This window comes from Thermobia domestica, chromosome 2, assembly GCF_964235325.1.
Source record: "Thermobia domestica chromosome 2, izTheDome1.hap1.1, whole genome shotgun sequence".
Taxonomy (NCBI): domain Eukaryota; kingdom Metazoa; phylum Arthropoda; class Insecta; order Zygentoma; family Lepismatidae; genus Thermobia; species Thermobia domestica.
This window is the reverse complement of record NC_137455.1, coordinates 123,097,422-123,121,614: the sequence shown is the minus strand read 5'-3', so window position 1 is coordinate 123,121,614 and position 24,193 is coordinate 123,097,422. Positions and strand designations below refer to the sequence as shown.

Below are 24,193 nucleotides of genomic sequence, written 5' to 3'. Positions count from 1 at the left end.
GGTCGCCCCTCCACCCCCCTGTAGCACCGCCACTGAATGTGAGTAGAATAATTACAACCGATCCACGGTTCCATGACTTTTATCCAAGCGTACAATACATTTTTAACCAGCATATATTTCTTCGTAACATTTCTCATTTTAACGCAGAAGCTAAAACATTCTGAAATCATTAATTTTCCTTTTTAATTTTTGCAACTCGAACAATGTATTTTTTTAATTCAAGAGACTAGCCAGATGTTCTCCAGACGTTTTGTCGCCAGCACCCTAGATAAAACACAAAAACGCGTGGGAACAATAACATTTTGTGAATCCCAATTCGTAATTAGCCAGAAAGCCAAATGAACGATAACACATTCATAATTGCCATTTTATTGTTATTTTTCGAACTGTTTTTTGTGTATTGTTAACCCAAAACATTTAATCAACTCCTCACGTTTTTCATTGCAGTTGGTTGGAAATATTTATAGGAGAATATGAACCGTGAGAAATGAGGATTGTATTGGAAAGTAACTCTCAATGAACAGGAATAAAAATGGAAGATGATGTGCGGGAAAAAGATACAATGTGTTACACTACAATACTTGTTGAAAACACAGAGGAGAAAAGTATACATTTACAGTTCGTGTCTGATGAATAAACGAAGCTTTCGTCGAACATCACCCATAAGCTTCTGCACGGTATCGGCAGTGCATATTCTCGATGCGGCAGACCAATAATTCTTGAATTCAGCCATGTTCCTGGCAGATTTGCACCCTGTTTAACATTTTTTTTCTTCACAATTACCCAATACCGTTCAATAGGTCGGAGCTGAGGGCAGGTGGATGGGTTCAGATGTTTTGCAACAAAATCCACTTCCTGTTTAATGTATCAGTTTACCGTAGATTTAGCGCAGTGGGCCGTCGCCAAATCCGGCAAAAATAACGCACTGTGCTTTTATACAGAAGGAGCAATCTTTTGTGCAAACATTTCCTTTTCATATATTTCGGCATTTATAGTTCTCTATGTATAGAAAATCCAGATCGTAAACCGCACGAGCAAATTGCTTGTCACACGAGCACTTTTGGTCTAAATTTGTCTACTGAAACACATTTGACCGAGTCATCGACACAGTGGTGGCTCGTGGAATAAAAGGTAGAGTGGACCAAGCTCCAAGACAAATACTTTATGGTTACTGCTACTACTACCACCAAGATATTGTCATTATTTGACTATTAAGTGAATTGCTTAAAAAAACTCGAAATTACAGTCAGAAAAACTTATCATACTAACACATTTTGTGTTAAATTCCTTTATTGTGGTTATATAGTCTTTGTACGTAGACAACATTGTTAGTGCATTTAGTCTGTCTTGGCTCATGCAGTTCCTTAAACAAGCTTTCACGCTTCTTAATGTACTGAAACAATGTTCTGATTCTGCTGTAGCTACAGGCGTTGTCAACACTATGTCCATCAGTTTTGACACCTCAGAAAATCTGTTAAGTCATTGTCACGCAGAACTTGTAATAAATCACTGGCGTTATTAATTGCGCAAAGAATATCGTTGCTGTATGCATCCGATAGTTCGGATTTAAGCTTTTCTTTGTTCAGCATCAGAATAAGAACAAGATATAACTGTTAAGTCATTTTCCGGGAAGGAATGTTTAAAAGTGAAAAAGTTCTGAAGATTCACTTATCTAAAACACGCGTAATACTTTCTAACACGCTTACTTTATTCATTTTTGCACAACCTCACGAAACCACAGGGGGGGGGGGGGGAGATAGCACAAAATACACCAAGAAGATGCACCTCTAAATTGAGGGGTGGACTCGCGGTTGATTTTGTATCCCTTCAGCAGAAGTAAGACAAGAGAGCAAGGTCAAGGAACAAAACAACTGAAAGTGCGGAAGCAATAACCTCTACAGACAAAGCGAATTTCGGCGACAAGCAAGCTTTAAACCTTTTCATTCGGAAGGGATCGTGTGCAATCGTGTGATGAGGGCCTACGATTCTTGACCCATCGCACCTATATTCAAGCTGGGTTTTCACGTTGTTTGCCACACGAGTCAATGCAAGATGATACAAAGTCCACACTGAAACAGCTTAGGACCTTTTTCCCTTTGTTTTATACTGACCGCGTGAATAGCGTGCCCATAAGTGTAAGTAATACATGGAAAAACTGATCGAAGGAGTCAAAACTACTGTTTATCATTCAGAGGGAAATTATAGCAACAATACTAGCAGGATAACTTAAGATACATACATTTTTTTATATTAATACAAAAACGATGGGAGGGCCGGGCCCATTGGGCCCCTTGTGACGGGCCGCCTCTGCATCCACATATTCATCTTTGACCTTTGTATAATATTGAGGGCCAGGAAGTGTAAAGTCCTCCTTGACGCAAGTTTCGTTGTCCATCAAAACACGTTGTCCTTCCCTACTCACTGTTCGTTCATACAATGTGCGAGCTCATGATTGTGCTCTCATTTTCTGATTAGATGACTGGCTATTTTTTGCTTTCTGTAGGTTTTCAAATTATTCCTAGTTTTAATTCTTTGAACCACTGTGATCGTAGTACCTGCCTTTTTCGCCAAATCGCGAACAGAAAATGATGGATTTTGTTTAACCTCGCCACCTTCTGGACCAGTTTTGGGTTAGGTGCACCCTTTTTTCTCCCCGATTTCGGCAAATCTGTAAAAGTGTAATGTTCGCCAAATTTTCCTATAACAGCTTTCACACTTGCGTGATGCACTTTCACCTGTTTTGCTATCTGATTGTAGATGGATCTGTCTTTTCTGGAACACCATATATGCACAATGTTGCACTTCACTTTCTGTGGAAGTCGTCCCATAGCCTCTGCAACTCTTCAGACGGCATTTAACACGCTGCAGCAGCTAAGTACACCTTGCCAACTGACCCGCAGACTGCATGGACTCATTCTCCGCTGCCTGGCCCGTGCTTTCCAGCGCCACCAATGTTGATAGTTACTTTTCGATACAGTCCTTACGTGATGACTATATTCTCAGAGGTAGAAAGCACGTAGTGACTTTCAGTGTGACTCGAACTAAGCATATCAGCCTAAGGGCAATTATCATACGTACATTCATATATAGATTTCCATACATCTACTAGTAACAACTTAAAGAGACTACTATCATTACCAGCACTTTCCAGCTTTAGAAGATAACGCCCAACCACAACACTGAGAAACTTTTTATTTCTCAGAACAGTATATCCTTGTACTTCGGTGATGTAACAACCACGTTAGATAATTATGTAGAGCGACTGCATGTAGCACAATAGTGTTAAATGTTTATAATTTATACACGTAAATGCTATAATACAGTGAAAACGTGCTAAAGCGGAAGTTAATATTTTTTAATTGCTGGAGTGAGATTAAATCGTTCCTTGCGTTGTTCACCATCTGCATGGAGTGAAATCATTGTTGGGCTGTTTATAGAACTGTTGTAGTAGTTGAGCCACCCATCTTCAAGCCGCTTGGAGGACTAGTAGACTCATCGTGGCAAAGAGTAGATTATATCGCACTCATGGATAATTACTAACTCCCCCTACACCAGTGATCTCTGAGTTACGCTCCTTCCCACTAAAGCGAATCACAGTGTGCTTAAGGAATACCAATTCGAAGTGTGAGAATACAAACGAAAGGTCATAATAGGAGTGATAAAATGTTAGGTGTTTTATTTTTAATGTATTTTGATATCGCGCGTAAAACTTGCAAGTATTCATGTGTTATATTTTCATATATCGTTTTCTGGAAATACACAATAAACATTCGGTATCCAGGCAACGTATTCGAATTTCTTTTATATGTTTTTTGACATTTTATGCACTTCCTACATCGTTGCATGTACGACATTTACCAGTTAGGAGTAAAAACAATCTTAGCCTCTTCATATTTAAGATTTACATCGATAGTTTTTCCCTCTGTATTACGAGTATTAAAAATGTCCAATTTTCCGACCACTTGAATTTTTGTCTTCCTTTCATTTTAACATACTAGGTTCCCGAATAGTGATTACCTTGACCAACGTATGTAATAATTACTATTCCAGGCCATATCGCAATTTTAAGGTTACTAGGAGTAACTGAGTTCGCTACTTGTTCAGTATTATTCTTCGAATGACTGGCAAGCAGTAAATGATTACACAATCAAGCGAAACTTTAAGAATTCTGACAGTTTTGTAGAAAGAAAGGAGAGACGAGTCTTTTCGAATCATAGCTAAGAGAATTTCGGCTGCGTTGTTATTACCGTAGCATCATATGATGGTAGTTGCGCAAACACTCAAACTAAACCATTTGCTTCATGATATTATCTTGTTTATCATTCTCAAACACACAGTATGCAATGCAGTACACACAATAGTAATAAAGCTTATTTAGTTTCTACCTACAAAAGAACAGATGAGACTTCTTACACTCGTTGCCTACAACCTTGGAAATATTTCAACGTATATTAACACTTTAACTGTTGTGCCCCAAAATCAGATCTTTTATTCTGAGGCCAGTTCACTGGCCTATTGAGTAATACATTAAGTGTGCATAAAAGGGTGGGCCCAAAAAAATTTTTTGCGAATTTAATTGCGCATAGTTGCTAATATTTTTCCTTTCCTACAGGTATATTTCACTGCAAAAAATCAACTCAATTGGATAATATTTAGGGGTCGCTCAAGCGACACGAAGTTGTGCCATAGGATGCATATACTTATGTCGTATACGAGACATATTGGAGGTTTAAAAATTCAATCCTTATAAAGTAAATTGTACTTTTTGCCCTACAAAATGAATTATTTATTATTATTACTAAACTTGCAAATAGCTATTACCAAAATTACCATTTATTGATTTCAAAATAAGTGAGATATGCAGTTGCCTCTAAATATGCAGTTGTTCATTTTAAACAGAAAAAATAAGGTTATTAACGAAGTTGGTAATTTTTCAAAGTGCTCTTTCGAGCGTCTGAAACACGCTTTCTGTGGTCTTCAACAACCTGAATTAGGCTCTGCATTTCACTTTCTTGGCAGCAGCAACGTTAAGTGACTCGACGATTCGTTTCTCCTTTTGGAATTTGTCCGAGTTACTCCAGTGCTCGGGATCACATTGGAACATGAAATTGATGTCAACTCGAAGAGAACGTAAGGCGCAAAGAGAGGCTGAATTAATCAAATCATGAAGATTCTTTGTTTCTAGGGCGTGGCAGTCTGTGAGTTTTATGCCTCTTGAACTCCCAATTTTCTGCACAAGCCTTATAATATTCCGGTTGTCCTCGAAAGATAACTTCTCAGAGAACAGTGAGAGGGGAACTAACTCTGCTTCAAGATACTACAAGTGAGTTTGAAACTTGTTCATTGCAGATTCAGACACAGATTTATTCACTATGGCGTATTGTTTGATCTGCTTGAACAGAAGTAAGTCGTTGACGGGGGCATCACATGTCTTGGGACACGAAATCCATGCTTTCACGTATATGAAACTTGCAAATAAACACACTTCCCGCAGATTTCTTTTCCGCTTTGACTGTAAGCATAAACATTTCGCAGAAAATTTATATCTTGAAGCAGCATATTACCTTTCCCATCCAACGAGTCATATGGTAAGCACCTGGTGACTTGAAACGGTATTCCTTTGGAAATTCACCAAGTATCAACAGGCAAAGCTCTATCATTTCTTTATAGTCATCACGGGGAACATAGTTATTATCTTCCTTATGTACAAGACAATTTTGTAGAAACATAACAACTTCATTTTTCAGTGTTCGTACATATGGCATGGAAAGGCGTCTTCCAGCGCCTTAAAATTATAAAGCTTAAGGTTTGGTCAAAACTCTTGGAAACGTTAAAACAGTGGAATATTTGGACCTCTAGTATGTTCTCCAAAATTGAGGGAGGTGCATAATTAATTAGGTGAAATGTATCCGTATTTTAGACGATACCAATCATAAATATAACTCTGTTTCTCTTCCAGTCGTGGACTTATATGTCTTATATATTTATGCCTACACTAAAAACGCCATTTCAGGCACGTAGCCGGGGGGGGGGGGGTATGGACACCCCTTCAAAACAACAAAATGGAAAAATTAAGGAAGGATTAAAGAAAAAGAAGAAGCAGCGTTAAAAATAAAAAGCTACAGCAAGCGTTTGGTTACTCTTTCTTATGAGCAGCTTTGTGTGGAGGAAACGAGGGGGGGGGGGGGTAGGTTAAAAATGGATATTGTTGTAATGGGGTTATTTCATGTCACGGGCCCATTCTCTCCCTATTACGAAATCCTGGCCACTTTAAATGTTGTTTTTGGATGAAATTCACAAGCATTGCACAAAACAACGAAAAGGTTCATCACCGCTTAAATGCGAATACGTTCAATATTTCAAATAACAGGTATGGAGCATAATTGAAGGCTTTGAGCGACCTCTAAATATTTTTTTTACTGCGATGAAATTTTTCATTCAGTATATTTAGACCACATGGATCAAAACTGGCAACTATATGTTTAGATCAGAGATATTTTTTTCTTTACCATTCTATGCTGGACCACCCTAGTGCATAAGGTATATGTACATGGCGCTTAAAGTATTAAATCACGATACACGTCAATGAATTTAATAGGAAGTTCATTGTTGACATCCTAATGGCGGACGTTACGCTTGGTTGTATGTAAATGTGTTTCATGTTATAATTTATTTGGAATACTTCAATCGGATATCTTGTAATGCTGACTAATATTGTCGTGCATGTTCCATGTCTTCTTTGCTGAGGATAAAATTTTGTTTTTCAGGTGTGACTGCAATTGAACCAGAATGGCTTCCTACGTTTGCCCCATCGCTATGCTCCTTGTCTCCTCCATTGTTAGACCCCCCACCAAGATATGACGGAAATACAGAGAAGATGTTTTGTTACTGCTCAGGAACTTTTGGTAATTGAACGTTTATTATATATTTATTACGTAGTGTGTATCTTAAAGATTGCATCTCGTTATTTAATTGATATTATTGCCAATATCAGTTACTAGAACTTTATATAAACTGTATAAATCTGAAAGAAGAATAAACTCAAACATGTATTTCGAATTTAACCGTCATTAGCAGAATTTTAACGTTTTCCTTGATGATATTTTCGGAACAAAGATTAGTAGGGTCAGAATATGACAGAATATTCCCTTTTAATTATATATTTTTATTCTTATTTTTTAACCCTTTTAATTTTTTTTCGGTCGTTTTCGACCGATATTGTAGTGTCTTAAAGATTCGATTAAAAGAGAACTAAGAATGCTATTTAGTTCCAGTTTTTTGTAATTTTCCAAGAGAGGAGGCATTCAAGAAAGCCTTGGAAGGGTCTATACGCTTCCAAGCGTCAGAATTTAGGGGGGTATGACGTCATCATTTTACAAATTCCCTTTTTTTCTGAGGTCTAACTTCAACATTTTTTGGTGAGCTTCTCTTTAGTCCTAGAATCATAACATTTTCCCTAAACAATCAGTGGACCAATTAGTTTTTATGAGAATTTTTTCTGATCTCTTCGTCAACATAGAAGGGGGGTTAAGTTGACCAAAAGGGTAAAAAAAAGGTATATTTTTGACCAAAAATCCCATTTTCGCGATTCTTGCTCCGCTCGGCTACATGATAGGGACATTTGAGTGGTACTTTCTGAATGCCTATTCGATTCTGAAGAGAACGATGTATGAATCATCATCCTACGATAATTAGGGACGTGTCAGGAAATTTTTGAAGTTTGTATAGTATCCTTGGGAAATTTCGGAAATATTCGCAGAAGACGAAAATATTTTTCCCGCCCTTAGTATTGAAGATAGGAGACTGTTATTTGGCACAAGTAATTAGTATCATAAGGAATATTTTTAAGGTGATTTCCAGATTTCTATGTTAACCCTGGGCCGCGCCAGAGGGCCTCAAAACGAGGAAAAAGGGATTTTTTTCTGCAAAATCCCTATTTTCCTCACTTGTAACCTCCTTAGGAACATCCTAGGGACATGTGGATGATCCCATCTATAAGCCTACTCTGTTCTAAAGAGAACGACGTATGTATCATCATCCTATGATAATTAGGGACGTGTCAGAAAATTTTTGAAGTTTGTATAGTATCCTTGGGAAATTTCGGAAATATTCGTAGAAGAGAGAGATATTTTTCCCGCCCCGTCCTTAGTATTGAAGATAGGAAATTGGTGTTTGGCACAAGTAATTAGTACACTACGTAGTATTTTTGAAAGTGATTTCCAGATCTCTATGTTTACCCAGGCCCGCACCAGAGGGCCCCAAAACTGGAAAAAGGGATTTTTCAGCAAAAATCCTAATTTACTAAATTTTTCCCTCCTTAGGGACGTCCGAGGGACATGAGGGTAATACAATCTGGAAGTCTGCTCTATTCTGAAGAGAACGGTGTATGAATCGTGATCCTACGATAATTAGGGACGTGTCAAGAATTTTTGAAATTTATATAGGGTATTCTGGGACACTCGGGGAATATTCGCAGAAGAGGAAAATATTTTTCCCGTCCTTAGTGTTGAAGATAGGAGATTGGTATTTGGCACAAGCAATTAGCACACTACGTAGTATTTTTGAAAGTGATTTTTGGATCTCTGTTTATCCAGGGCCGCGCCATAGGGGTCCAAACCGGAAAAAAAGGGATTTTTCAGCAAAAATCCCTATTTTCCTCAATTTTTTCCTCCTTAGGTATTTCCGAGGGACATGCGGGTGATACCATCTGAAAGGCTACTTCATTCTGAACAAAACGACGTACGAACCATAATTTTACGATCATTAGGGGTGTGTCAGAATTTTTTTAAAATTTGTAGGGTGCATGTTAGGGAAATTTTCGGTGTTTTTTTGATGCTCTCTCAACTTGTGTAAAAAATTTTCCCGTCCTTACTATTCAAGACAGGAAATTCGAATTTGTCACAAGTAATAAGTACACTACGTAGTATTTTTCCAAATTTTTGGAGGTTTGTGCGCAGACCCGGTAGAGCCTCAGGGGGCCCCAAACTTTGAAGAAGTTTTTTTTTGGTAAAAAGAATCCCGATTTTCCCTCAAATAATTCCCTTCTGGCATATTATAGGGACATGTAAGTGGTACCGTTTGAAAGGCTGTTCCATTCTGAGAAAAACGAGGTATAAACCATGATCCTAGGATAAATAGGAATGACACTGTCGCTGCTTATCTGAGACTCAAGAAAAACGCCGAAAAAGTCAAGAATTTAAAAGGGTTAATTCTTATTCTTAGTCCTCCGTAGTATGCGACAATATTTTTGTTATTAATATTAGCCTTTTAACGAAATATATAAGTAAATCAGAAGCTACTAATCTTGTTTTTTCCTACTGTGTATGTGTGTGTGTGTGTGGAGGGGGGGAGACATGATGGCTTAGTGGTAAAGCCTTACCTCCGGTGCATGAGGTAACTGGTTCGATCCCCGGACAAGTAAGTTTGCTGTGGACATCATCATGATTGTGGGTCTCCCATTTTCTGTCACATTAGCATTCCATCACTTCTTCCATTATCATTCACTTGCCTTAACCACTTACATGAGTATATAGCCAATGCTGTAGTGCTAGTATTATTTATATTTAGAGCTTCGTACGTAGAAAATAATAATTAAATTAAAATTGTTACTGACATACTCTGTCTCTGGAATTCAAGTTATCTAGGTTTTAATATATCAAGATTAGAGCATTAGGTTATTAGATTAATATATTAAGCTAATTAGGTTATCATGTTTTAGCATTTTTATCTTTGATTGTTGCATAATAATAATATAATTTAATTTTGAAAATACAGGGAAAGGCGGATGGCCACTGCCTACGATGGAAATTGAATTTCCAGAAGGACTAGACCGGTACAAATGGTTTGCCAAATTCTTTTTAGAAGGAGATGTCTTTGTGAAGTTAAAGAAGTTTCGGAATTCTCTTCTCTCTATGCCCTCCACAATGGTGAAGACATGGGCTAAGTAAGTATTTATTATTTTCTGAAACATATTATAGCCACGTTATTTATATAGTTTATAAATATGAGTTAAAAGAATTTTTGATAAACTTAATTCTGAGGATTGTAGTTGATGGTACTTGTGTGTTGTGATTGTTTCTTCAGACATACAATGCGGTGAAGGAGAACCCCGAAGAATCCATGTTAAATTATTTTCCAAATAACCACAGAGACTTGGGAGTAATTGGTCCTCTGTACAGCTATTATTGTGAAGTATTGAGCGTTGTACGCTAGTGATAGCACGTGCTAATCTTGAAAATTCTTTTATATTTGATGACGTTCTTCTAATGAAAATAATCTGAAGGTAATTGATTTAACAAAAAAAGAAGCATAAGTAAATTCAATATTACACGAATTACAAGCAATAATAGTAATGTATTACTTCGGACTCTTTTTACATCAAAGATTGTCTAAAGCCTTGATCCATTTATTTCCAAGCAATCTAAAATTTTGATCTGTTTATTTGTGTATAAGGAATAGTGAACTTTTCAGGAGGAAAGTTTTGATCATAGTATGACTAACGAGTCATGTCATTTATAATGAATAATTAAAATAAGGTAGGTGTCATGCTTGACGCATGAGTAATTGATTTCGATATAAAATTAGGAATTGTATGTGTATTTAGGAAGCAGATCGTAGCAACAGTTCATAATAATTTATGTACAATCTGCAAGTATGCAATTTTTCTGTGTTGATTTTATACAGCGAAATAACGTTTTATATTCTACCTTTGATTTTACAGAAAGCTATCTAATGTCTAACTTCACAGGGCAATATTGGCATATGTTTATATATCCGAAAATAGGTTAATTGAACAAATGATACTATACGTATCGTATTCTGTGAATGATACCTCCTCGACATTTTTATTACCGGAAACTTTTCAGCAGCTTTTCTGCTGTCTTTCACAGTATTATTGAGGAACTAAACAAAGTCATTAGAAAATTACCAAGTGGCCATTGTGAAACTGAACAAAAGATAAGAAAATAGAAGGAAAAGTCAGTCCAATGTAAGTGGTATTGCACGAATTCGAATGAAAAATCAAGAGTCTACGAAAAAGAAACACAGTTTCATGGAGGGTTATATAAGTACGTTCAAAAGAAATTTCAATATATATGTCAAAGAACATTGTATGGATGTAAACCCATGGTACATGGCAGAGGACCTGGTTGCAGGTCGATCGAAACATTTAAAAGAAACACAAACCTACAGACTCAGAAGTTTTATTTGAAGACAGAAATAAAATTCAAAGACTCATTTTTGAAAATTGTGTATTCTTTTTAAATAGCCAAAGCTTAATATATACGGCTTAACAGTTGCTAGGAAACAAACACTATATGTACCATAACTTTTGGGAACGTGATCTGGGTACAGTATGAGTAAAAATAGTAGTCTAGCTTTATTGTCAATGGTGGCTGGAATTTCTAGCCATGGAAGGAAACAAAATAAGCCAAAAAAGGAAATAAAAACCAGTATGGAGAGAGGATATGAACCTCAAGTTACCAAGAGTGCAAAGAGTTGTGATTACAGCAATAAAGCATATGACCACCTCGGACAGTATCGCATCCTGCACAACTGTTTGATATACTGTTGAGAGAGCTCTGGAGATCCTAGAGGATAAAGGGTGGTGGGTTCCTGTGTAGTCGTCTTCCGAAAACATCGCAGATATGTTCAATGGGATTAAGATCTGGGGAATATGCAGGACAATCCAAATGATGGATGCCCTCATTCTCCAGTGTCCCTGTAACTTGGATAGTTCTATGTGGATGCACATTGTCATCCATGTAAAGGAAGTCAGGACCTATTGCATCACGAAAAAGACTAACATATTTTTTCAGAATCTCGATAGAATACCGTTCTCCAATAATGGGCCCTGCGTTGATACTGTGCACTGATGTTTAATTTTTCATTAGGCACGCCATATATCGTAACTCCAGTACCTCCATACCTACCACATTCATCGATGTGCTATATATAATATCGCGCTTCCCGTTCCCCACCACACCATGTAATGTCCAAAATCACCGGTCGTATAGAACCATGATTCATTTGAGAACATCGTCTTGGATCATCTCCCTTGGTCCCAGTCACGATGTTCCCTACATCACTGTAATCTGGCACGTTGGTGTACGGGGTATAACGAAACACACATCACTGGCTTCCGGGCATACAACTCAATACTATTTAGTTGTCATGAAATAGTTCTGAGGGACATGGACACCGGAAGTACTGGCAAATGCGTAAGCAATTTGGGCTGGAGTGACAGATCAATTTCTTTTCTAAAAAGTAGTGTATATGCCGATCCTGTCGAACTGTTGTACACCTTCCACAATCTCCACAATGCATACATAGACGTTGCTCCTGTAACAGTCTTTCTAAATTTGGGAATCGACACTTTGATACGCCCATCACATGTGAAACCTCTGTGACACTGACCTGCGTCAAGTCGACCAACAGATCTATCATGATCATAATCATTCAGATGAAACCTTTCCGCCGTCTTCCAAAAGATAGTTCACTTTGCACAAGAGAATGACCCTGACAACTACTTCTGCAGTATCTGACTTTATCTAATGGGTTTCACTTTCTTAGTCTCATGATGCTTTCCTAATAACGACACCACAAAGCACACTTGCAACGGCTCACAAATGTTCTTTGCTGATACATTTATAATGATACAAGACACAGAGCCGTGTGAATAAAAGTTACTACGTCAATATATATTTGTTTCCTAGCAATTGTCAAGCATTTTAAGATAGGATTGGTTATATAACAAATGGGAGGCAGTGAATAAACAATACATCGAAAATTGGCCGAATAAAAACACCGATATGTAATAAGTTGGCAGTCTTTACTCACCAAATTAAAATTAAAATTAAAGAAAAAAAAAGAACGAACTATAGTCACTTACTGAGTATCTTTGCAAATGAATTGCAATTATACACTGGGCAAGGAGTCTGCACTGTTGTCCTCGGATGAGTCAGTTTCCTTTTATGTCCCTTAAAAACCATGTTTCTGTCCTTCACGTGCAAGGATTTCAAGTATCAACATTTGAACTGAGCGATGATTGATAATATTCTTGAAGTTTTAAAGTGTCAGATAATTACTTTTAGAGTAATTTTTGATAAAAATGTTTCCCGAAATGTTAACCTTGTGTGTCTAGTATTCAATAAGAACTCGTTAAGAGTTCGAAACATATATTTGGTCTCTTAACTTTTCATTTTTTAAGTATATAAGACTTTAATAGATCAAAAATCTTAGATTTTGCACGAGGTATTCAGACTCAAAAGTGGACAAAGTTGTGTTCAGAAAGTCTATCTAGTCACAACCTTTTGAAGAACGGTTTCTACTTAAAACGTAGATAGGGTATTGTAATACTATGATGTAAAATCATGATCTTAAACAGCCGAAGATGCAAATTTTCTTAATTATGTTCTGTACAAGGTTTATAATAGAAAATAAGAGATACAAAGTTTATTACTATTTGAAAAAAGTAAGTGTTCAGATTTCGATATAAAATTCAGTTGAACTCAATTTGTAATTCAACCGTTCAGACCAGAGTTGTCCAAATGGCTGTCTGCGAAGCTGTTTTACGCAACCCGTAAGGATTTCAAGATTTATGATTTAGTTTTAGTTTTTACTAATCATATCTTCATTTTTTAATTAACTTGCATTTATTTATTTATTGGATACCCAACAACGAAGCCACCAATATAACTACAGAAGGAATGTGAGCTTTAAAGATCAGGTTAATATAATGAAAACAGACAAGTCAGAGCTTCTGATTTGTATACGCGGAACTCGGGAAGATATTTCGAGAAAAAAGGAGCTGTTAAATGCATATCCTCTTCATGGCATCGCATTGAAAACGAACATTTATTAACCAATTAAAAATGCTGTTGATAAATTTGGGAGTTTTGAGAAAAGCTCATCACTTGTAACAAATGGTGAACCAGCGATGGAAGGGGGAGAAGTCTGGAATAATAGGACTTTTTGAGAGAAAATTGTATAAATTGTCCTGCATTTTGTTCAAATTATCAACATGGTAAGGAGTAGCAACAAATCTCTTCTGTATCACCATTTCCAGAATTTCTAGAAGACATGGATGGAATCATTTGCCAACGGACCACACGAGCAGAATTGCATTGCAATCAATCCAGGTTGCATGATTTTTACACTGCATTTTAACCGATATTTATTCGTAACATTTCTCATTTTCTGCAAAAAATGCAGAAGCAAAAACATTCTGATATTTTTTTTTTCAAGACACAGTGTACTTTTTTGTTTGAGACAAGCCAGGTGCTTTACGAGGCGCTTCTTTGCCAACAACTTTTGATAAGACACAAAAGCGCATGAGAGAAAGAAAAAAAATTAATTCAAAAGCCTGGGCAGAAAGCCAAACGAGCGATAACACATTCAGAATTGCCAATTTATTATTCAAACTTTTTTCTTCATATCGTTGGCCTAGAACATTTAATCAACTCATTACATTTTCCATTGAAGTTTATTGCAAATATTTATTGGAGACTATGAACTGAGAGAAACATTTGTTGACTGTATTCTCAAGGTGGTAAAAGCGCATTATGACGTTCAGTGTTGATCGAACTGAGTATTTCAGCCCAAGGGTAATTACCATACATTCATGTGTGGATTTTCATACGTCAGCTAGTAACCTCTTGAGGAAGCTACTACCAGCAACGCCGAATTTTTTCAGTTTTACTGATAACTCCGAAATCCAATGCCGAGAAACTATTTTTCAGGGACAGTGCATCAGTGTTCTTTAGTATATGAGCCTCGTTGGGTCGGTTTTTCAGATATTGAATATAGTGCAGAGATGTTCAACGTTTTATATTTCATACAGATAAGTGAAAACACGCTAAAGCGGTAGTTAATGGTATGTTATTGCGGGAGGAAGTAGTTTCCTGCTTTGTCCACCGGCTGTGAGATCGCGGTCGAGCTGTTAAGACAATTGTAGTTGTCCAGCCACTTACCTTCAAGCAGCTTGAAGACATAGTAGAAACATCACGGGAAGGAGTGGAATTTATTGCAGGCTTGGATAATCACCAGTCCTCCTGCGCCAGTGACCCCCTAACTTATACTCCCTCCCACTTGTGAAGTAAATATCAATGTATTCAAGTGATTCGAAGTATGAAAATACCAGCGATGGGGCATAATAATAGTGATAAAATTTTAAATGTTTTAATCATCCACAATCTTAATATCGCGCTAATGCGTGCGCGTATTCGTTATATTTTCATAGATCTGGTTTTCTGGATATATATACAATAAATATTCAGTATCCAGATAACGTGTTCGAATTTCTGTTATATGGTTGTTGACATTCCATGCACCTCCTACATTGTTGTATGGACGACATTTACCAATTCGGAGAAAAGAGAATTTTAGCCTCTCCATATTTAAGATTTACATCTACAGTATTTTCCTATATATTACAAATATTGAAAATGTCCAATATTCCGACCACTCAGAGTCTTTAATTTTTTTCTTTCTATTTAACATACTAGATTCCCGAATAGAAAGTACCTTCATCGAGGTATGTAATAATTACTATTCTTCCAGGCCAGATCGCAATTTTAAGCTTACCAGGAGTAACAGAGTTCGACGCTTATACGGCATTCTTTTCCCAAGGACTAGGAAGTAGTAAACGATTACAACATGCATTACGTATGAAATTTAGTCGTAGAGACTCCAGCACACTGATTTGTCCATGGGTCCTTAATGCTGTTAGGACTGCACTGCATACAGTATATAAGATATTTCTTTACAATCACGTTAGGTGGTTAAGTTCGGAAATTGTCTTCAGAGGTTTTTTTGACAGGAAGGAAGGAAGTTCCTGATTTTCTTCTATATTTGACATTCATGATAAACGGGCCTATTACCGTGCATCTAAATGAGCTGAAAATGAAACTACATGGAAGCGGCCAATCAGTTTCTGATCTTATGGACCATATCAATCGATTCCCGAATAAGCTGAAACTTTTCGGTTCTGATTTAGAAAAAAATTATCACACTAAGTTATTTCTCAGATATTATGTTTTAAAGAAGCTTTTATTATTGTTATTATTGTATATATCTATATCTATCTATCTATCTATCCATATATGTGTGTGTGTATATATATATATATATACAGACAGATTCTATCATGAATGAATCTAATGGTGCACTCTAATTAGCAAAAAGTAAAGAACAAATTAGTAACAAGCTGAAAATTGGTACAGATGTTGGGAATAATGTTCTAAACAACATACTAAAAGTCTCCTGAATTCCCAGGTGACCTTCGCCGCCATATTGGAAAATGGCGGCCGGAAGTGTCAAATGAACAATACCCAGATAAAAATAACAATATCTTCGTTATGCTTGAACATAAAGAGATAAACTTAGTGTCGTTTTATAGAACATAGATAACACTATATTTTTAAAAGAGAAAAAGTTTTTCATAAAACGCATACTTTTAGAAATATTTAGCTCTAACTTCTAAAATTCTGAAAACTACTGTCAAACTGATTTAAAATTTTATTGAACTTAGGATATAATTATTAACAACTTAAAATTTGACATGGATGTTGATAAAGATTATTTAAATGACATACTAAAATCCCACAACTTCTTCGTTCGCCATATTGGAAAATGTACAAATGTCCGAAGTAATTGAAAGATAATATTCTGTTAAGTGAAATACAAAATCTGAACCGGGCTAAATATTTGAGAAACTGTAAATGCAGTCGATCCGAAGCCAATTGGGATCAATGGTGGTGCAAGGGGGAAACATTATGACGTGTTTATGGTTGTCCTCCGCCATCTTGGAATCAACTTGTTTATTTTAAATGGTAGGTAAATGGTAAATGGTAATTACTCCAACAGAGGTAGGTCGGGCACCTTGCTGACCACTCAACTGGTCCATTCCGACATACCCAACAAATGGCAAAATGTTCGTTGAACCATCGTGCCCGACCTACCTCCGTTGGATTTCTATATTTGGGGGCAGTTTAAAGCTATTGTCTACCAGTAATTATTGACATTGGCTACCTGAAAAGGAGTATTATTACTGTCTGTGAACAAATATCACCAACTATGATTCGCAGAGTGCACAAGCACTGTGTCTCAAGGTTAAGGATATGCATAGAACAGAACGATGGGCATGCTGAACATGTCATGTGATTGTAATTGTCTCATGTGTGTTAGCTCTCTCTTTTCCTGGTTATTAAAGAATACGTAATGTGAGATGTTACAAAGCTTGCTTTTTACTTTACCTTTATCCTTCAATTCGAAACTTCGCACAGCACATTTCACAGTATTTCACATATAACATATCCTAAATCTATTCACAATTTCAAAACAGTTGTAGGTTTTGGAAAAATAACCTTACCCTTGGATATCTCTTCGAACGAGGATGTTTAATATGTCACACGACCATGTTGCCATTTAAAATAAACAAGTTGATTCCAAGATGGCGGAGGACAACCATAAACACGTCATAATGTTTCCCCCTTGCACCACCATTGATCCCAATTGGCTTCGGATCGACTGCATTTACAGTTACTCAAATATTTAGCCCGGTCCATATTTTGTATTTCACTTAACAAAATATTATCTTTCAATTACTTCGGACATTTGTACATTTTCCAATATGGCGAACGAAGAAGTTGTGGGATTTTAGTATGTCATTTAAATAATCTTTATCATCTATGTCAAATTTTAAGTTGATAATTATATTCTAAGTTCAATAAAATTTTATATCAGTTTGACGGTAGTTTTCAGAATTTTAGAAGTTAGAGCTAAATATTTCTAAAAGTATGCGTTTTATGAAAAACTTTTTCTCTTTAAAAAATATTGTGTTATCTATGTTCTATAAAACGACACTAAGTTTATCTCTTTATGTTCAACCATAACGAAGATATTGTTATTTTTATCTGGGTATTGTTCATTTGACACTTTTCCAATATGGCGGCGAAGGTCACCTGGGATTTCAGGGACTTTTAGTATGTTGTTTAGAACATCATTCCCAACATCTGTACCAATTTTCAGCTTGTTACTAATTTGTTCCTTTCTTCATTAAAATTTGAGCTTCATTTATTGCACTATAATTCAAGATTCTCAGATTTTGACGAAGTAAATAAACATATTGCACTGTTTAATAAATAATAGTTCAAGAACAGCACAGCAACTTATAGATCGAACTATGTATCCTTCAGGATGACCATTCAGACAATAACAAAAAGCTGCAGGTTATTCTCTAACGAACTTTTTAATAACTTTCGTGATTTGGTAAGGAAAATGTCAATATTTGATAGTACTTGTAGCGTAAAAGTGCATTTCTCACTATGAAGATTGTTAAGAATCGCTTTAGAAATAATGTGGAGAATTTTCTCTTTTATATCACCTGTAGCTTGCAACAACAGAAATGAATGTAAATATCCTAGCCCTTGTCACTGCTGTTATTGCCCTCATTACTCGCATTAAATAAGTATTTCCAGTAGTACCCATCTACCCAATGCTTTGGTGCAGTTCCTCCAAATTCACCATTCTCCCCCTCCAAAAAATGTAGTAAAGGGGACCGAAGTTGATTGTGACAAAACCAAGATACAGTAACTTGCTTTCTAGACGAATTTTTATTCAACTTAGGAATTTTTTTTGTCGTTCTTAAATGCATTAATATGATATAATTAATATTCGATTGTGTCATTTTCAATGAAAGATTGTGTCACTGCAAAAAGTCTCATAGGCGTAACCTGAGCGCTAGAACCCGTCTGTAGGCGCCCCATGTTATCTCATTCCTCAAATTCTGCCGTTCTTAATTTTTTTAAGCTGCGACCCTCGACTGTAGTAGTGAGCAGAGCTCTCGGGTTCATTACAATTGGACATCACTGATTTAGCAGTAATTAAGCTAATAGAACATTCTTGTTCATGTTCGTAGGAAGGCCTTGTCAAAATGTTGATTATAATAATTTTGGACCTAGCCCACTTTAGCTGTGGGTGCTCCATATAACGCATTCTTTATATAAGGTAACAGGATTTTTTTTGTTCTGAAGGTTACAACCGCGTACGGATATTCTACTGAAGACGTTGATGGCACGTCATGTGGATACCAAAGAGAAACTTGAGGTAGCGTGGCAGAAAGATCCCTCATGTAAGTAGGATTCATTTTTTCTATTACTATTTATTTTGTAATATATAATTATGTGTAGTATCCGAATGTTATATAGATCTATTTATTGATTTAAGTTATTAATTTGGATCGAGTACTAGCAAGATATAAAAACTTTTTCTACTGATAGAAGGATATGAGGCGTTCCGGGTAGCGAGGATAAATTCAACGAAGGCTTACTCAACAAAACATTTCTCTATCAATTATTTATTATTATTATTATTATTATTATTATTATTATTACCACTACTTCGGGTAAATAAAAAACTGACCGTTGAGTTTGCCCGTACTACCTATCACGATTCATATAATTAATACCATATCATGTACTGAAGACTATCATCGCGATAACATACGCAGTTTACACTTTATCTCGATGAATATCTCAGTGTGGGAATATATGTTGAAATTAGATTTTTGTTTTCATTGTTAATCTTGAAATACTTGTAATGTAGTGAATAATAGTTGATGAATGCATTGATAATGTGAACGGATAGCTATAAATATTCAATTTAATACTCATGAGATCGCACTTCATCAGCGTCATTTCTTCAGAAAACTGAAATTACTAAATAACATTACTTAACTATGTTACTTACTTTAGTAATTAAATGTGTAGGACACTGTAATATTTAAAATGGAAACATTATAGTAAAAATAAATGTTAACTTTAAACCCCGCGTATGGCCAATGCGCAGAATCTTGTTTAATTCAGATTGATAGTCCCTTAATGTCTAAATTTAAAACTTCAAAGAATGTTCTGAGTGATACAACTATTTTAGATGTTCAGTATAATTTATGAAAAATAACTTATCCAAGTTAAGCGAGCACAAGTAGTTTTAGTAGTTCAGAAATCATAATTAATTGTCAAAGAAAATAGTGCATTGATTGCTTCGTTTAGTCTGGTTTAGCGCCATTTTTCAGCGTCGAGAAAGTATGAGACAAACTGTCATCTCTTAGCTCTTCACTACTACTTACTAATTGTTTAACTTTTGAAAGTCAATAACAACAAACAATTTAACAGTTTTAGAAAAGTTGACGGGTCAACACTTAACAAATAAAATATTATTACACAAATTAGTAGTTGTTTTCAGAGCTTTTCATGTGTTACTGAAATATGAGTGCCCTAAAATATGATGTTATAAATTGTGCCTGCACATTTTTGAGCTATAGAAAAAAAGATCTGGAAACAGATTTAATACTGTTTTGTTGTTATATTATGTAGCTTATTTCTGTTTTTGTTATTTATTGCTTTCGGTTATTAACCCAACTAATATTCAGAATAGTACGAAAAAACATAATAAGGATCCTTAAGGCTCTGCTATGCTCCACTTTTTTTTTTTATTTATTTATTTAAGTGAATAACTTAGAGACAATGATAAATACAAAAAATGTAGAAAGTAAGCCGATAGTGTCTTCAAAATACTATTTTATGCACTAGTAATAGTTTTCAAGTCCTTTCTTGTAAAGTAAAAATGTTGGTGTCCAACAGTGTGATGTCATAAACTGTGCACTCAAATTTCTGGTCTATGAAGAAAGGTTTGGAAGCAGTTATTAGTTGATTTAAGATGTTGTAGACTCTACTTGGCGCGCTTTTTACTTTTTTAATATTCTTTATTGCCCTTTCAATAAAATTATAAAAAAAAAGTGGATGAACTTCGCTAAGAACCTTAATGCAGAATCCAAACCACATGTACTCTTACCAGGGAACGAACAGTCTCTTTGCAGGGAAAACGAAGTTGCTAAATACATAATTGCTATAACGTCTCATCGTCTAACGTCGAAGTTATCCTAAACATGTAACATACGCAAAATTGTTAGCAGATTTAGTGCTAGTTCTGTAATATAAGCAATTCCTATAAACAGAAGTTTCGCACTGTTGCAAGTTTTTGCGTCGCGTCTTTGGTAGAAAAGTGACATAATTCAAAAACATCAACTTTTCAGGAGATTTAGTTGAAGATTGGCGCCGTTCATCTGCAGGCTACCATAGGCAGATGCATGACATAATTGCTCCATGGTGAGAAAAATATGTATCTTTACCTGCGAAAATGTTATACAAAACTCTCCAAGTCCATTTTCAACATCTATGCCAATAAGGGCCATTTTTGCTTTGTGTCACTTTTCTGTTAAAGATGCTATGTCTTAAATAATGCTTAACAATATAATGTTAAATATTCATTGTTTAACATGTAATATATTCTGTAATATATAGTATAATATTACAAACATTTCTTGGCTGTAAGCGGACATTCTCAAGGCTACATACGTATATACAAAAATAGAATTTAAAATATAAACTGTATTATTTTTCTGTAAAGTTGCTGCGTTATTAGTATTAGGCAGTGTTGGGTAAGTTACTTGTAAAAATGTAACGCGTTACAAGTTACTTTACTTTCTCTTAAAATGTAACGCGTTATTAACGCGTTACTTTTAGGTCCGGAACTTTGAATATGTGAAAAAAATCTTATTACTTCAGTTTTCCGTACTACTATTACTACCGCTATTTTTACTTGACAGCTATATGAACATTTTAATGTAATGTAACATTGACTAAAAATGCCATATTGCGTTACTCGTAGGGATGGACACGAGTGAGTTCGAGCAAATTTTCTTTGAAACTCGATTCAACTAGAAACAGACATCTTCGAGCTCGACCCTAGAACTCGGCTTGAAAAATTTCCTCCAACCCGACTCGAATTCGGGTCGAGTTTCGAGTCGAGTCGAGCCAAATCTGGTGTATATTTTCGAGTACTCTCTTCAAGTATCTTACATAGACAATATAATTATTATCAATGGTACTACTACAACTTATTATTATGTTTATATTATTATTATTATTATTATTATTATTATTATTATTATAACAACACTGTGTATAAACATGAAAGATAGGCGGTTTATATCTGAATACTAAAAAAGTAGTTGATTGTCAACCTCGGTAGTCGTAAAGTCTAGGAGTCAAAGACATTGTCTACGAGCTTCTGAATTTGGGTTGAGGGTGTAGGTTGAGTATTTGGGCTCGAGCCAAACATTGTTAAAAGTTATAGGGCACTCGCCAAATATCTTCAAAACTTCTCGGCCCGGGTTTAGAATTATCAACGACTCGAGCAGATCGGCTCACAGCTCATTCACTATCGACCCAAACCGAGAAATGAGCCAAGCCAGGTTTAGAATTGTCAACGACTCGAGCAAATCGGCTCATAGCTCATTCACTATCGACCCAAACCGAGAAGTGAGCCGAGCCAACAGCTTACTCAACCGAGTCGGCTAAAGCCCTTCGCTCAGTTGATTCGAACCAAGTAGATGGCTCATCCCAACCAAGTCAGCTCGAGGTGTTGGTTCACCCCAAGCGAGCCAGCTCAGTTAAGCCGAGCCGAGCTAAGCTTGTTATAAAAAATCTCTTGTAGTCTCGCTATCGAGACGAGACGAGATGGAAGCAGTGTCCCCTCTCGTGAGCAACACTAAAAGTATTCCATATTACTGCTTAGCTTACATTTCTTATGGCTTTCGCTTTCCAGTGTAAGCAGGCCATAATTTCAAAGCGAGTTAAAACGAGCGAGCCATTTATCAAACTCGACTCGACTCGAAACTCGACGCCAAAAACAGTGAATCGGCTCGGAACTCGACTCGAGAATATTACTTTTGACTAGACTCGAAACTCGACTTGGATTCGAGTCGAGTTTTAGCTGACTCGTGCCCATCCCTATGCGTTGGAAAAAAATGGTTGCTTATTATTATTCTGCTAAACTAATTATATAATAATAACAATGTTGCTATGTAAAATTAAAAATACAGAATACAGAGAAACATTACACTACAACTGACAAAATGAGAACACATGAACTGGGGGTGAATCAAAACTTGCCAATAAGTCTAAAATCGATACATGTTTTTTAAAGCTAGTTGTTTCAAACTCTATAATCAACGGGACTTTAGGATACACAAACTGATCTAAAAGAACTCTAATATTACATACCATCAACATTACATCAATAAAGTAGGTCTGCTCATCACAACACAGTTTATTCATATTGACCCCTTACTGTATATCGTTAATTATGACACCCTAGTTGTTGATAAATATTTCCCGCCGGGGCACCACTTTACTTTTAAATTCTGTTCAGCATCATTTTAAAGCTTTTAAGAAAAAGTATTATTTCAAATGCTCGAACGATAAAATATTTTCGTTCTCCATCTTTATAAAAACAACACCAATCAAAGTAAAATAGATTACCAGCACCATTGCACTCGTAGTTCACTCACTGAATGTATTGATTTGGAGCTGTCAAAATCTAAGACAAAATCTTCCAGGTGCTTGCAACCAGTACACGTGATTTCCCTGAGGCTGTCCTCATCTTCCAAAAGCAGCAAGTGGCACTATATTTTGTTATATAAATAAACAAATCAAATTGTATCTATGAATGTATTTGCAAGCCTACCACCATAAAGTTCGTAAGGTGAAATGGGAAAATGCACATCGAGATTTCCCGTTCCGCCTTACATTAAGATGAAAAGTGATAACAGGTTTCACATGCAAATTTCATTGCTAGAGGTCATAAGGCGAAACGGGAAAAGGCGAACTGTGCAGGAATCGTCGGTCACTGATACCGTTCATGCTCCATTGTTCCATTCTGAGAAATTCACTTACAGGAAAGAAACATTTGTTTCCGAAAAAAATATACATATATTGTAGTCACTCATCCGAAATGTAACACGAGAAAACTAACGCAAACTAGGTACGTTACTTAAAAATTTGTAACGCGTTACTAGGAAACGTTACTTAAAAAGTAACGCGTTACTTGCGTTACGTTACTTCCCAAGACTGGTATTAGGTGACAGTTATTAGTAGTAACTGTAGGTTCTTTTGGTTTTATAAATAACGTCCATCTACAGAGGCTGATCCTTTTCCATCCGAACAAATTAAAAGTTACTGCTTATCCAATAGATTCCATCTCGCCATCATCGATCAAGCTCAATGTGATAGCTATCGGTATGGATCAATGCATGACAGCGCAGCTTCCACTGCACCATAGGATATCGTTACAG

General features: G+C 36.0%; 1 protein-coding gene across 1 annotated transcript in view; it reads left to right on the top strand.

Annotated features, from left to right (window-relative positions):
• kz (putative ATP-dependent RNA helicase kurz) overlaps positions 1 to 24,193 on the top strand; it is a 92,775-nt gene that overhangs the window by 62,938 nt on the left and 5,644 nt on the right. The window contains exons 15-17 of the mRNA XM_081745607.1: positions 6,768 to 6,905; positions 9,775 to 9,943; positions 19,032 to 19,129. Coding sequence (XP_081601733.1) covers positions 6,768 to 6,905; positions 9,775 to 9,943; positions 19,032 to 19,129 — 405 coding nt within the window. The remainder of the gene's footprint in view (positions 1 to 6,767; positions 6,906 to 9,774; positions 9,944 to 19,031; positions 19,130 to 24,193) is intronic.